The sequence below is a fragment of the Cyprinodon variegatus genome, unplaced genomic scaffold (genome assembly GCF_000732505.1).
Source record: "Cyprinodon variegatus isolate N-32 unplaced genomic scaffold, C_variegatus-1.0 Scaffold129, whole genome shotgun sequence".
NCBI lineage: Eukaryota > Metazoa > Chordata > Actinopteri > Cyprinodontiformes > Cyprinodontidae > Cyprinodon > Cyprinodon variegatus.
In genome coordinates, this window is record NW_015150582.1 from 328,765 (window position 1) to 345,312 (window position 16,548).

Below are 16,548 nucleotides of genomic sequence, written 5' to 3' on the forward strand. Positions count from 1 at the left end.
CAAGGGCTGCAAAGTTTTTAGCTCTAGGTCCAAAAAGTCTGCTGCTAACGAGCCTCATCAAGCTGCATTCAGACAAACATGCACCAAGTCCTCATCTCAAACAAAAAAAAGGTGCCTTCTTTCATCCTCTCGTCTGTGGGATATTAAGCCCTGAGCACTGACTGACAGGAAGGTAACAAACTTTCTTACTCACATGCAGCTTACTGCCAACTGAGCTACAGCACCCCCTACTGTACAGAAGGAGTAACAGCATTGATTCAGCTTAAAACAAAGAACTGACATTTACAATATATATATATATATATATATATATATATATATATATATATATATATATATATATATATATATATTTATTTATTTTTTTTAACAAAAGTACTATAATGTCATGCAGCGTTGAGTTCATGTAGAAATTTTGAATTCAAAGGTTTTTAGGATGAACTTAGGAAACTCATTGCGGTAGAAAGTGACCTTCAACAAAAGATAAAACTAAATGTCAAAATCTTTGATGTGTCCCATGCCACCTGTCTAAAAATATCCACACCTAGATTTAGCAGAGCAGAAAGATAGGAGCCTCCCATTGGAAAAACAGTGCAACAGTTTCTGTATGTTTCCACCAATCCTCTCTGACTGATGCAGTGAGCAGCTCATCATTCCTTCAACTTAAAAGTCAGATTGTTGTTTGAGGCAAAGCTCAGGGCTTCCAGCCCATAAATTAACCTTGTGACCTCTCATATCACTGGCTAAATGATACTAAATGGCTAATGTGTCTATTTGAAGCTCATAATCACAATATAAACAGTCCTAGTGAACAAAGTGCATTTGTTTTTACCAAACTACAACTACTGGGTGGTAATCGCCGGGGAACATTTGAGAAGAGCAGTTTTGAAGTCTTGTTTTTTTTTTTTTTTATGGATTTATGTCTGGACTTTGACTAGGCCTTTTTAATTCATTGTATTTGTTTAGATCGACCCTGCTGAAATAATGCAATTGCTTGTGCACCTCTGAGGTTGCCGAGTTCAAGGTGATACAACATGTAGCTTTTTAATAAAACCAAACATAAGCAAATGGGATGTCAACAAATCGGTTATGGTTCTCCCCTTGTGGACTTCTGTTTGAGTTCCTTTTTAAGTTTTCTGTTTCACTTTTGATTTATGTTATTCTGTGTTATCTTGTTTATTGGTTTCTTTTCCATTTTTGTGTTATACTTATGCAATTTTGAATCTCTCGAGTTACTCTTTGTTGCCCCCTTGTTTTTCCTTTCCCCTTGGCTCCCTTCTAGTTAGGTCTATTTACACCTGCTTCATATCAGCTCATTAGTCCATTCTTTGATCTGTTCCCCATATATACATCACCTCTGCAGTTGCTCATTGCTGATTTCTTGTTTTGTTGCTCCGTCTTCTAGTTGCTCCCCATGTGTGTTTTCCCTCATGCTTCCTGGAATTTTTGGTTTTCAGTATTTTGTGTTTTTGCTCCAGTTCCCTGTGGGATTATCAATTAATTCAGCAAAACTTATCTCTGCCTCCTCATCTCAGCATTTGGGTTCCCAAAGACCTTCACCAAACCCTGACAGAATCAGAGTATTGTCCTCCATGTGATCTTACCTCTACTCTGATTGTGGTCAAAACTAAATGGGCTTATTTTTAGCTTTAAACTCCTCCATGGGAAAATTTCCCAACAGAATGATGTTTCAAAGTCGAAAAGGCGGGTGTTCAGGATGTTACGAAGGGTTAGTTTTCATGCATTTTGTGAGATTTTTGTCCCATCTAAGAGCATTTCTTTTTCCATTTCATTTAAGACTTTTCTTTCAGCAACTTTCTTCTTACCAGATTTATTGATTGCATAGTTTAGTTGGTGATTTCACCCGAGTTGTGAATTTCTGCACAATTTCTGCTCCAAAAGAGTGATCTTGGCCCTCCTGGCTGCTTCCCTAATAAAATACTCTCCTTAGGGAATCAGTTCTATTTGGAAAGATTCAAGCTGATCCTTACTATTTTTTTTTTTAGATTTTATATCGAGTAACACTCTAAGGCCTTCAAACAAATCAGATTACACACAGACTGCCTCTGAATATTGATTAGGTGATTTGACATGACAATTGGAGGCAATGAGTTTTATTTAGTGATTATTAAAGCAAATGTTCTTCTTTTTTTTAATCATAACAAATGTTAGAAAAACATTCAAAATGTTCTTTGAATCATATTACTGTATGCTCAACTTTGTGTTGCTCTCTCAGATGAAACCCCTGTAAAGCACACAGATGTGTTTGTCACCAAACAAAATGTGAAGTGTAAGCTGTTGTTTGCTTTTAGCAACCTTTACCTTATTTCTGCCAACAGAGAGGCACGCTGACACCCCAAACTACACCACAACCATCAACATGAAGTTGGGCATCCCTCCCAAAGGCTCCTGTCGTGACACCTTCAGTCTTTAGTGAACAAGAGGGGGAGTCACTGCGGAACTGCTGGCTACTTTGGCACCACATACAGTAGGTTTTATGTGTCTCTGATGATGGTTTAAAGGGGCTCTAGTTCTCTCTGTGCTCCATCCCAACCCCTCTCTTGCCTCCACCGCACAGGAGCACCTGCACGCCTGCGCTGAGCCCTCCCCTCCCCCCATCCTCCCCTCCCAGACCAGATTCCTCTCCATCCATCTGTCCCCAAGCTCCTTCATCCATTACAGGGCAGCTCGGCTACAGCGTTTGCATGTGGAGAGCAAAGCAGAGGGAGGCGGAGGCAAACTTCTGAGGGAGAGGCAGAGAGAGAGAGAGAGAGAGAGAGAGAGAGGGAGGAAAATAGATCAGAGCACCGAGAGAGGGAGAGGGAGGCAGCAGAAATCGATGGCTGCAACAATGGAGCTTTAGGATCCAGAGAAGGTGCTGGTCCGCCTGCAAGCGGCTGGGGAAGAGGGTGCAGATACTCTATTTGAGGAGGGGGGTGGGGGGAGGAAGAGAAGGAGGAGGATGGGCCTGGAAGACAGCCTTGCAATGGCTCTGCAAAAATTGGATTAAAGCAGTATGGTAACGTTTCTGATTTAATTTATCGCTGTGCCGCTTGTGTGTCACCCTCCCTCGTGTTTTCAAGGCTTAGGCATGCCCGTCCCTCATGTTTTCCATGCTTCCATCCCAGCCCTCATCATCAACAGCCCACCACCAGGATCCCTCATCCATCACTTTTGATGTATTTTAGATGTTCCAGACACGTCGCGGTCTCCCCCCCCTCCTCCATGCTGTCTGTTTACACCCAAACCCAAAGCTGGACAGCACCCCCGCCTCCACCATCATCACCACCTCCTACTATACGAGCAATCGCATGGCTGCTGCAGAAACATCTCACTTACTCAGAAAAGATCAGGACATGATTAATCACCAGGGAGTCCAGTCATTTGTTATTTTCCTCCATGGTGCTGGGAGATTGCAACCTAGATTCAAGGAAAAGAAACCTGCATGCTTTGCAGGGCTCTACTGAAATAAACCAAAGCTGTGCAAATATCCAAACAGCAGGTTAGGATTTTTTTGTATCATGTCTGTTTGAGCTCATGTTGACAGTATTTGATTACAGTGTTGTGACATGAGAGTTGTTAACAATAGCTAACACACGCACACATCTGCCAGGCTACAGATCACCTCTTTAGACTAGTCTGAGATGGGAAACCCACATGGATGCATGATTGGTTGATTATGTGTTTGGTTTATGTCCTGGTCATCCTTTTAAATATGAAAATGATGATCTGGATTTTATACAGTGCTATGAAAAAGTTTTTACCCCCCTTACAACGTTCTGTCGCTTTCAGAACAATGTAAGAGGAATAAATAAGAGGAAATTTGAATAAGAAATATTAAAATTAAAAAAACAAATACAAAAATATAATAAATAAGAGGAGGAAATACAAAAAAAAAACTTTTCTTTTTTAAAAAGATGGCTTCATTTATTAGGGGGGGAAAAAAACATGCTATATCCACCCCAATGTGGACGTCAGCATAGTAAGTCAGCTTTTCTTAGCAATTCCTGCTGGGGAGCAGAATATTTCCTTCCATCAATTATGACAAGTTGTCCAAGTTGTGGAGAAGCAAAGAACCACAGACCATCACCCTACCTACGCCATGTTAGAGGACTTGTATAATGTCCCCCCCCCATTAATGCTGTGTTAGTTTTAGATCAGATGTATCTGAACTGCTCAACTGAATATTTTCCAAAATAAAAATTCATTTTTGTTTTTTTTCACAATCCTGATCTGGAATTTTGTGGAGGATTTTTATGTTTGTTTGTTAAACAATAACTTATATATCTCCAACTTTGATCATCAGGTTTCATATTTAAAAATATGGAAAATTTTACAACATCCACTGCGAGCCGCCCGACTATCCCAGCCAAGCCCCAGTACCCATTGGATTTTAAGACTTATGCACAAAAAAATGTAAAATAAACACTTGCTATCATGTTACAAACTAAAACAAGGTGATTAAAGTTTGACTTGCCTTGCTAGAGGCAGTTCTGTTTGGAAAGGCAGATCCTGTTTTTTTTATATATATAATTATATTAAACAATAGTACAGGAAATTTTCTGGAGACTGTTAATACATGAGGACGTTGGAAAAGAGGGATAAAATACAGTATTTTACAGACCAAAACCGGAGACCTGACAGCTGTGCCTTAACTAAATCAGGTCTCCATCTTTAGATGTTGCTCTGAGTGCTTTCATGGCCTCTTGAATGAGTTGTTGTAGCTTTCTAGAGTTATTTCGGGTAGGCTGGCCTCCACTGGGATGGTAAATCATGTTTTCTCAATCTGCAGAAAAAGGTTCCCACTGTGGCTTCCGGAAACTACCCATGCATACATTTTCCGTCATGCTTATTCCAGCTGGGGTTGCGAGGGGTGCTGGTGCATATCTCCAGCTGTCAATGGAGTCGGGGTACACCCTGGACAGGTCGTCAGTCTATTGCAGGGAAACATAGAGACAAACAGGACAAACAACCGCGCACACACACACCTCACTCTCAAGGAGACTTTAGAGAAGCCAGTTAACCTAACAGTCATTTTTTTGGACAGCGGGAGAAGTGGGAGTACCCAGAGAGAACCCACGCATGCACAGGGAGAACATGCAAACTCCACGCAGAAAGACCACTGGCTCAGAATCCAACCCAGAACCTTTTTGCTGCAAGGCAGCAGGCCAGCACCACTGTGCAGCTTTGCTACCTAATAGTAATTAGCAAAGTTTTTCTAAGCTCTTGTGTTTCGTTAAGTGATATGATTTTACATGAGCCGTTGCTTTTTAAGTTCTTTAAGCCTGCTTCATGTTGTCAGATAGGTTTAATTAAAGTGGTTTCTTGATTGTAGGATCGGCAATAATGAAGCCTGAGTGTAAACCATCACTTTAACGCAACTCTTTTTTGGTTATCTTATGACACTTGGTTTAATGATCCAAAAAGTTTACATTGGACAAAATAATAATAAAAAAAACTACAGTAATAAAGAAATCTTTGATGTAGCAGCACAGTACAACCTTCCATATATCTGAAACTTTTAAATGCATATTTTTATTCTACCATCCCTGGCTGTGGTTTATTTTACTAACAGACATTTGGAATAACTTAATCTGCTAGCGGAGGTTCAGGGTGTATGCTGGGAGGAATGTTTCATCTAATTAATGAATAATAGCCACTCTCTGTACTCTCTGAACTCTCCACCAAATCAATTATAGCTCCTTGCAGCAGAGGTCAGAAATAAACTAATTTTAGGTACTCAGGGATTTTACCCTGGCCTAAAAATTAGTCTTTTCTGATGAGAATAGTCACCTTAACCTAAAATAATGCTTTTGCCCTGTTGATACCTTAAGATTATCTGTTGATTATACAGTGAGATGTCATTTTTATTTATTCAAATATTTCTAATTTATCATTAGAAAAAAAAAATGTTTATTATTCTTTTTTTCCAGAAGATAAATTTGCCATTATATAATTACTAAAATTAAAGTAAATATGACACATTTTTATACTCGGTTTTAGGTATAACAAAGAAAGAAATACATATCTCAGTAGAGAGGCTCCCTTAAAATCTAAATCTCTTTTCAAGCAAATTATAATAAAATGTAATATATTGGATCTGTCAGATTTAATTTAGAAGAACTCTGCTCATATTTCATGCAAAAAAGCTTTTGGCTGTCAGTGATTCTCAGGTCATCTTGGTTAAAAATAACTCATTTTGGGGCTTTCCATACATAACTACTGATGACAAGCCCTTCACATTTTTATTCTTATATAAAATCTCCCTTTAAATGTCTAAAAGCACCTGTAAACTGAACACCAAAATTAAATCAGAACCTGTTCTTGAACCCATTTACAGCTCATAAATCCTGGTCTCTCTAGAAAGGTAACATTTTGAATATTCAAAAAGAGCAGTCAAACATAAAGTAACTTAGTTTGTACTTAGAACGTATTAACCCTATATTAATATTTTTCACTTAGCATTCATGGAAATGTACATGGATGGCTAAATATATTGATTAATGAAATAATGCTATAGATTCTTACTTAAAAGTTTAAATGTGAGAACAGCAACCAAAACAATATGTATTCAGCAGAGCGTTTCCTGTGGTTATGTCAAGTGTTTCTCCATCAGTATTATTTATTGTTACCTCTGTTACGGTTGGGTCTAAGGAGACCATAGATGGACAGAATTTGATAAAAGAGGTGTCAGTCTAAAGAGATGTTGGCAGCCATTTTGGCTCAGTACTGTAAGATTTTTTTATGTCAAAAATAATTCACTTAAGCATTTAAGGTTTCAGGAATAGAGATTTTCGGGTGAATTTATGAAAAAAAAAATTCTACTGGAGGGGGGCGGTTTGTAGCACTGTTGCCTTGCAGTGAGAAGGTCACTAATGGCCTGGCTTTCTTTATCAGTTTCAGTAGTTTCTGTTTTTTTTCTTTTTTTCTGAGACTTCCGTTATTTACTGCTTTAGGTTGGTAGCTGTCAGGAAGCTGAAGTCCGGGAAACTTCTACAAGATCTGCAATTTCACTATGACTGCATCACAATTTGCTCACCTCTGATGTCCTGCATGGTTCATACATTTTTCTTGAGAAGAGCAGATATTTTGTCTCAGTTTCTGCGGAACAGCCTTTCGGTTCTTTAAAACGCTCCTGATTTGACAAATATAGCTACAGTTCTGCAAGAAAGCACCTACCTCCCTTACAATTGTTTCAATTCAGCCTTGTATAAAGGGTAGTGATTCGTCAACAGGCTCTATAATCACGATTTAGGTCCAGACTTTGACTAGGCAACTTCCAACCTTCTATTGTTTTCTTTTTGGGTTCACTCCGGCTTCCTCCCACAGTCTAAAAACATGACTGTTAGGTCATGGCTTCTTTAAATTCTCTTTACGTGTGAGTGAATGATTGTGTGTCTCTGTTTTGCCTTAAATTTTGTGCTTATGAAAAACAAGTATGCTTTACTTAACTTGTTTAAATAAATCTAACAACTTGGATGTGATTAAGTAAATATTACTTAATGTCTTCACAACTGTTGTGTCTTATAGAAAGTAAAATTCATTTGATCCTGGCAAGTGAGTTACTTGATATCACAGCATTAAATTTTAATTAAATAATTTGCGTGCAAATACTTACAATATATTTTTTAAGTAGATCTTATGAGTTGTTTTTTTCAGTCTAGGTATATTCTGACTGGCTTTTTTTTTTTTTCGCTTTAAAAATTGAATCTGATTCTTCTTGTATTGAACAGATTAACTCTATAGTTTACTCATATTTGTTTGAAATATATTTGTTTGAAAAAGAAGCAAAATCCCTGCTACATCTTCAGTAAACTCATATGTAATTTCTAAGACTGATTGCAAATGGGTGTAATGCTCACGGTCTATAACTGTTTTGGAAGCCGTAGGCATGGAGTTCATCTGAGATGTTGACAAAAGAGGGCAGCTTAAATAGTGGCGACTTGATTCACAGGAAGTGAAGTAAAACATGAAATAATCAAGATTTTCTTTAAACATACTGATCAACCACATGCTGTGTTTTTGTGTTTCCATTTTGAAGAGTTAAAAGAGTTCTGTAAAGGCATCATTTTACCCTCATGAAACAGCAGAGATAAAACTAGAGAAGTAAAGCATCTGAAAAACATGATTTGGTTCCATTAGTCTAAGGGATTCCTTGGAGAGCAAATTAATATAGCACTTCCTCTTTCTGTGGTACTTTACCTCTGTAAATAATTTAAACTGAACATTTTTAGGTTGAGATTATGCAACTGCAGTAAAAGATATTGATATATTTTACACATTCTTTCCCTCATGCGCTGATCTTTTGCTCAAACATCAATCATTTCTTTCTAGGATACCAAAGAAATCCTTAGAAGTTCATCTTCAAACATCCTTTTGATGATATTTGAGCATATTTCTCCAAAACAAAATACTTACTGACTTCTTGAAAAAATTTTTCTCTTCTCCTTTTATGTTTTTTTAGTTTGACCAGACCTCACTCTGACCGCCATCATTCTAGCTAATTGTCGTTGCTTAATCCAATTTGAAACAGTCCCACTTTATGTTTTCTAATCATCATTTATTTTAATTCTCAGGAAGCTTGCCGGCTGTTTAGATGAGCCAGTTTCAGCTGATAAATGCAATTTGTACAACAAAGTGAAGATAAAGCAAATGATACTAATCCATAGGCCTGATGCGATCTGAAGACCTTAAATCATCTGTGGTCTCTCCAAAAGTATTGCTTCTAAAGAAGCTCATCTCAGTTTTTAATTAATTTCCAGACACAAACTCAATGTTTTTTGCATTTTTATACAATTTAGTAATGCAGATGGGTCAGGTGTTTGGGGTGTCATCATGATCAAATGAACTGTTGTCCAATAGATTTCAGTTACCACCACCTCCATCCCTCTAATCACTTCCTCACTCTCTGCTTCTTTCCCCTCAGCTGGACAAGAGTGAGGTGGCAACCTTAGGCCTGCCCTCCAACACCAGCCATGGAGGCTCTGACAGCAACATCAGCACGGACGGATCAGGAGTGGTTGCGGCCGGGGCAGTAGGGGGGGCGGAGGGTTCGAGTGCCGGCGAGCCCCAGCGGACCCGTGTGGCTTTAGAGCACCTGCAGCAGAAGATCCTGAAAGTCACCGAGCAGATCCGCGTGGAGCAGGAGGCGAGGGACGATAACGTGGCTGAGTATCTGAAGCTGGCCCACAACGCAGACAAACAGCAGGCCTCCAGGATCAAGCAGGTGTTTGAGAAGAAGAACCAGAAGTCGGCACAGACCATCGCACATCTGCACAAGAAGCTAGAGCATTATCATAAGAAGCTAAAGGAGATAGAGCAGGTGAGTACGGCTGATCAACCTGTGATGCTGTTTGCTCTGAATCCTAAATCTCTGTGCACTGAGAGAAATAAGACCACACCCTGCTGAAGCTAGTGTGCTTTTTCTATCATATCAAACATGTGGAGGTATTTCCATTTTAACAATATTTGAAGATTCACCTTATATAAATAAAACATCAGTGTTGGGCAAGCTACTTGTCCAGTGTAGTGAGCTAAGCTATCAGTTACTCAACAATAAATTAAGCTTTACTACACAACAGCTACCAAGCTAAGTTAGTGTAACCTAGTTACACTAGTGTTACTAGGTTACTAACTTATAGCAAGCTAAGTTACACTAATGTGTTAACAGTAGCTTACCTACATCAGAAGCTACTTAACGTTGTACCAAGCTAACGTCAATTCAAAATGAGTCTGACACACTAGTTAAAACATTTATTAAAGATCAGCCAATGACATATCATAGTGTAAACATTGCTTTATGATCAGCATATTAAAATAAAAACTGAAGTAATTACTAGTAGACAAACTAGTAAACAATTTGCTGTTACTAGAACCAAATTAAAGGTACTGTGTAGTGTTCTACACATGGAGACATGGCTATGAGTTTGCATTCAATGGACATCTCTAGGGAAAACAAAACCCTACAAAAGCCATCTTATTTCTTTAGGGTCTCCCTTAGAGAAAACTTCTTCAGACCTCATTTAAACAGTGGATTCAAGTAACAAATGAAACTGTTTACAAAAGAAGGTGAAAAAATAAAGAAGCTAATTAAGTGATACATATATTTATGTCTCACTGTATAATTTAATTTCTACATTCTTGATCAAAGCAATAACGTCACTACAGGAAAGTTACTTGATAAATAAAGCAGCGACGCTACAGTCAAGCTACTGGAACATGTAGTTAAACTAATAGCTTCGCTACATTTAGCGGCGCTACTGCTTATTACTGTAAAACATTAAAAATTCTGTTTAAATGTAGCAAAAATGCTCTCTGGGAGGAATAATTTAAGACACCCCCCATTTCTTCCCTCCTACATTGAATAAAATCGTATGAACAATGAGAACATCAGTGAATGTTTCTCCTGTTGAAAACTTTAGTTTGGTGCCCTCCTGACTGAGTGAGGATGTTATTGAACACATTCATAAGAGTTCTTTTGAAAATTAGAAAGCTCTTGAGTTTGCAAAGGGTTTAAAGAGCTCTTAATGAAAATGAGTCCACGGAGAAGGAGATAAAATTAAACTGATAACGTGTGAAGATCTTACTGTCTGAGAAAGTTTACTCTGAGAGCAGAGGTTCTCGAAATCATCATTGTCCCAGAATGTTACCCACAGTAGGCTTTCGCTACTATTGATATGAAAATACAGGCCTGAAAAAATCAAAAAGAGGTGGAGAGTTTAGAAGAGGAGAAGCCTTGGCCTAGTCAAAGTTCAGATTTGATCGGATGTAAATGCATGAACATCTTCCAGCTCAAAGTGAGGAGTGGGACAAGCTGTCCTGATACTGGTTCTAGGGAGACTGGTAGAGGGCTGCAAGAAGGTATTTGATCTGCAGCGGGCTAAACTAGCTTTTAGTGGTTAGGTTTCAGTTTTTCCTCTGCTAAAAAAACCCATTTTGTAGTAAAAAGCTATTTTTGTTTAGCTGTGATCCAGTCTCTTCCCTTTCTGCAGAGAAATATAAGATAGGATTAATATGAAATCAGTATAAAACCTATTGTTGAAGTCGTCCTGTTTTTTTAATAACTGACTATTCTCCATACTCCCTTATATCGCTGCATGGTCTTTTATCTTGCCTAACTCTATTCAGGGGCTTCTCTCCTCCTCTGTCTTTCTTAAACTTAATGACCTCTGTTCTTTAGAGCAGGCATCCCTAACCTTGTTCCTCGAGGCCCGCTGTCCTGCAGGTTTTAGAGGTTGATTTTATCAGCTGATTTTAATGATTGCAGTAGACCAAAAGCCTGTTAATCAGCTTTCAGTTAAAATCAGCTGTGCTGGAGCAGGGAAGCCTCTAAAACATGCAGGACAGCGGGCCTCGAGGAACGAGGTTGTGGATGCCTGCTTTAGAGATCCTCCACTTTGCTGCTAACTTCTCTCTCTTCCCTCCGTGCAGAATGGACCAGCCCGGCAGCCCAAGGATGTCCTCCGGGACATGCAGCAGGGGTTAAAGGACGTGAGGGCCAATGTTCGTGCTGGGATAAGCGGGTTTGGTGGTGGGGTGGTCGAGGGGGTCAAAGGCGGCGTCTCGGCCCTCACTCACACGGCCGTGGTCTCCAAGCCCAGAGAGTTCGCCAGCCTGATCAGAAACAAGTTTGGCAGTGCAGATAATATCGCTCACCTGAAGGACTCGCTTGAGGACGGAGTTGGGGGCAACTCTGAGGACGCCCCCACACCCCGAGCCCTGAGCGGGAGCGCGACTTTGGTGTCCAGTCCAAAGTACGGCAGTGATGACGAGTGCTCCAGCGCAACATCTGGCTCTGGAGCAGGCAGTAACTCTGGTGGGGCCGGAGCAGGAGGAGGAGGAGGAGGGGTGTTAGGGCCAACGATGGGGAGTCCCCGACTGGACGGGCACCACCACCACCACCATCACATGCACAGCTCATGGGACTCCCTACTGGAGGGGCTGCAGGACATCAAGGCCAGCCAGACGCACATGGAGGACGCCATCGAGGACATGAAGGGCCAGCTGCAGAGTGACTACTCCTACATGTCGCAGTGCCTGCAGGAGGAGAGATATAGGTAGAAGTAAACACACCCACCTCCATCTTTGCTCTGCAGGAAGGTCCTCACAAAGCTTTCAGAAATAAGATCACAGAGTCAGGAACAAATCTAATCAAAACTCTGTTCTTAACCTCAGTAAATGTTTACGTGCAGAGGGAGCAGCACCCTGGTTAGGGGATTAACACTACTTTTGTTGTTCAGCGAGTTATTGCTGTGGGGATTTGGGGATCAACATCAGTGTTCAGTGTAATAAAGCGAAATGTCAGAAGGTCATTCAGTGACAAAAAAAAAGATATTATTTGGATACCATTTACAGATACACACAGAAAACCTGGGAGCACCGAGATCTGAGAACACTTATGAAACATCTTAATGAAAATAGGTAATATATTTAATGTAATAATTCTTAAAGCGGCCCTTTGGTGTGTTGTGTTGTATGTTCAGGTATGAAAGACTTGAAGAGCAGCTGAATGATCTAACAGAGCTGCACCAGAATGAAATGACCAACCTTAAACAGGAGCTGGCCAGTATGGAGGAGAAGGTGGCCTACCAGTCCTATGAGAGAGCCAGAGACATTCAGGTAAGCAGCATTTATTAGTAACCGGCCTATTGAATAACATAGTTACATAAATACATTTTTCAGCACTCAGATACCTTCTCTATTACGTATTTGATTAGATATTTTGTATTTATGTGTGCATTTATTTACTTACCTATATTAATTTATGTACCTAATTATTGAATAATAAAGGTACTTCTTTAATAACAAAGTTGACTTCAGTATTGAAATACAATCGTAAATTTTTCTTCGTAAGTTTTTTTTTTTCTTACTAATAAACCTAATTGTTATTTTGCTTTCTTACTTAGATTACACTTCTGTTATTTAGTTGTTTCATTATGTATTCACCTATCTAATTAAGTCCTTGTTGACATTTTTGATAATTTCTGATTTTTTCTTACAAATATGTTTTTATTTAATTATTTCTTTACACACAGGCTTTCTTAATTAAAAGATTTTCCCTTGTTGTCTCACTTTTACAATTGCTTAAAATGACTTGCATGTTTTTACATCCGTCTATTTAATCTATTCACTTATTTCTAACTTACATTCTTGTATATTTTCTAGCATGATTAAACACATCTATTTACAGACTTACTGTTCTATGTATTTGCTTTCTTAGATGTTTATTCAAGGTATCCACTTTAAATAATACCTTATAAATCATTAAGTGTTTAATGTGCTTTACTTACAATCTTACTGGAGTACTTCTTAGATCTGAATGATTAATCAACCAGGTTTTTATTGTCAGCAAATATGTTCAGGATGCATTATGTTTAGAGGCTGGTCTGCTGTAGGAGGAGGACGTCCTGCATCAGATTCACATATTTCATGCTAATGATTAGTGGTGTTTAAAGTCAGTCCAACCGAACCGGTGTTCTGCAGCATCTAAAACTAGGATGACCCTGACATTGGACACCAACGCTAAAGAATATATGAATCTTTTTCATCTTTATTAAAATGAATCTAATTGCATGAGATTAATGCACATCAGAGCAAGAAGAATAAAAAAAAAAGGATGAATTACAAAGAAAAATATTAATTGAAAATGAAAGTTGTTTTAATCATCCATTTCTGACAGACAAATGATGATTCACTGTTAAACCATAAACCCCAGCATGTTGTGTCTGTATTCTTGGCCTGTGTTGGTGCAGGAAGCCGTGGAGTCGTGCTTGACCCGCATCACCAAGCTGGAGCTGCAGCAGCAGCAGCAGCAGGTGGTTCAGCGGGAGGGGGTGGAGAACGCCAACGCTAGAGCTCTCCTGGGGAAGCTCATCAACGTCATCCTGGCGCTCATGGCCGTGCTCCTGGTCTTTGTTTCCACTCTGGCCAACTTCATCACCCCACTGATGAAGACCAGGGCGCGCGTGGCCGCCACCGTGCTGCTGACCTTGCTGCTGTTTGTCCTGTGGAAGCAGTGGGACTATGTGGAACCATGGCTGTTGCCTAGCTAAAACTTAAGACTTTAAGAAGTGATAGAACAAGGAGACACAAAAAAAGCTTGATCAAAAAGAGGCAGATGGACTTATCTTTAAAGTTGGGAAGTTACCACAGTTCATTTCATCCAACTCTTTAGGAGTGGATGATAAACCATAAAACCCATTGCTATCACCAAAAAGAAAAAAAAAAGTTTCCTGCAAGAAATCAGTTTTTCTTTTCACTATTTAAGACACACAAAGGATCAACTTGACTGTAAATCTTCATGTTGAAGCTGCAGCATATTAGAGACGTTGTTTTTCTCCATGAATGTTACGTGCTTTCATGCATGTTCTCAGATGCATCCAGCTGGCATGAGTTAGCACCCCATTAATGACCAATAAATGTGTTTTCTGCCATTTCCTTCAGGAACTAAAGTGCAGTTATGTTGTTTCTTCACTCAGTCGTTCTTTTGGTTTTTATCACACCCTGTTCAGGTGTTAAAGCTGTGCTTTTAGATGTTTTTTTGATTTGGAGGGTGGGATAGCCGAATCATAATAATATGTTAAAACTTACAACACTGAATGAAATAATTGATTCTGTTCACAATTACTAACATTGTAGACCTACAGCTATCCACCGTGTCAAATTACCTGGCATGTCAAAGTTTGTATCCAGTTTGCAAAAACAATTGTTGCTGTTTTATTAAAACAATGTGACAAATAAATAATTTCCTATATGAAGCCATGCATGAAATGTTTTTGTAGTAAAACCAGAAAAGTTATGTACCAGAAAAAGGATTAGGTTTATTGGGATGAATGGTTCCACAGTGGGTAGCTCTTTTGCTTTGCAGCAGAAGGTTCCAGGTTTGATTCCCGGCCATGGGTCTTTCTGCATGTTCCCCCTGTGCATGCCTGGGTACTCTCCAGCTTCCTCTCAGAGTCCAAAAACATGACTGTTGGGTTAATTGGTTTCTCTAAATTGTCCTTGGGTGTGACTGTGTGTGTGCATGGTTGTTTGTCTCTGCAACAGACTGATTACCTGTCCAGGATGTATCCCACCTCCTGCCAATAGACTGCCAGAGAGTCTCCATAATATGGATGAATGGTTTATGTGTGGCAACAGGAAACTACCATGTATGATACGACAATATTTGGGCCACTCATCCACTCCAACAGCAGGGGATCCTTCATGGGTGATTCTCCTATTAAAGGATTTGTGTCCCAGGCAAACATTAGAAATACTGAGACAACTTTTATTGTCATTTTGTATACAAACAGTATATAAAAAAGGGATTTTTTTTTTTTTTTTTTTGTACAGCTTTCATGACATTTCCATTCCTTAAAGTGCAGCAGTGATCAAAAATAAACAGTGAGGGTGAAAAAAGTCATGCTGCAACAAAACGCATTGATAAGGAAGTTCAGAGCATTAATATATATGGTGCAATTATGCAGTATTTTGGTTTGGCGTTATCAGTGTTGATGCAGAGTCAGTGACATGATTAAGAGTTTTCACAACAGTTCAGCTGTCTGATGGCGGTGGGGAAGAAGCCGTTTAGCAATCAAAATACAAAAACACATTTGTCATTTTTTACTCATGCTAGACACTATAAGGTAAAAAAAAAAAAGATATTTATACAATATTTATACATATGTTTAAATAACAACCACTATCTGTAATTGTTTGTACATGTTATAAAGTAGAGCAAATAAAAATATTTCTAAAAAAATGTTAGATTTTATGAAAAATATGACCAAATCTGAGTGTAGTTGGAGAATCCCCCTCATACAAAAAGTGATGTTTGGAGGCTGAACATCTAAAATAGTGAGAAAGAAAAATCTTGCTTTATTATGTTGATTGAACTCTGTCAGCAGCTGCTGCACCATGAACAGCAATAACAGTCTAATCAGAATGTCTTCTTGCTTATTGATGATCAGTTCTTCTAATGCTTGGGAAATGCTGATCAAATTATTAACTTAGACAGTAGCAATAAGATCTAGGGATGTACCAATAGGAAAATCTGGGCAGATATTTATATTAATATTGCTGCAGTATTTAAAACTATATGGAACTAGATATCGGTTGTTAATAATCATACAGCTGTGACGCCCTCTTAAGGTTATTGCCAAGACATTTTAATCAGGTGAAAGTACAGACTTCAAATTGAACATTACACCAACTGAATTCTCTATTTTCGGCTGTTCTCTTGCAGATTTACTGCCGTCTTTGAGATAATAGTCCTGCTGGTGACCCTGTTTTGGAGCCATCACATAGAAGGTCTCACCTTTGATTCTAGGATTATTTGATACACAGAGGTCCACTGCTGATTAAAAGACTGTAAGGTGCTCTGGGTCTGAAGCTGCAAAACAGGCCCATCCCTGTCCCCCATGCTGGACTTCTGGTACACTATGTTTGAGCTCATGTGTCCTGTAGCGGAAACCATAAAGTAGATCCTCATGGAGGTTTTGTGGTTTAGTTCTGTCAAAATAGTGTTTTTTTTTTGTTTTTTTTTGTAGACAGAAGCTTCTTTTTTTG

At 39.0% G+C, this 16,548-nt stretch overlaps 1 protein-coding gene across 1 annotated transcript; it reads left to right on the forward strand.

Annotated features, from left to right (window-relative positions):
- Positions 1-2,710: 2,710 nt before the first annotated feature.
- Positions 2,711-14,745, forward strand: tmcc2 (transmembrane and coiled-coil domain family 2). Its single transcript, XM_015376038.1, has 5 exons — positions 2,711-3,019; positions 8,927-9,322; positions 11,431-12,056; positions 12,483-12,618; positions 13,752-14,745. Exons 1-5 carry the CDS (start codon positions 3,017-3,019, stop codon positions 14,049-14,051), a joined length of 1,461 nt encoding a protein of 486 aa, XP_015231524.1. The 5' UTR covers positions 2,711-3,016; the 3' UTR covers positions 14,052-14,745.
- Positions 14,746-16,548: the final 1,803 nt, after the last annotated feature.

What these genes read in the sequence shown, in the direction of transcription:
- tmcc2 (XM_015376038.1), top strand. An exon ending in AGCTAAAGGAGATAGAGCAG is followed by an intron (nt 9,323 to 11,430) that starts GTGAGTACGGCT and finishes CCCTCCGTGCAG; the next exon opens with AATGGACCAGCCCGGCAGCC. An exon ending in CTGCAGGAGGAGAGATATAG is followed by an intron (nt 12,057 to 12,482) that starts GTAGAAGTAAAC and finishes TTGTATGTTCAG; the next exon opens with GTATGAAAGACTTGAAGAGC.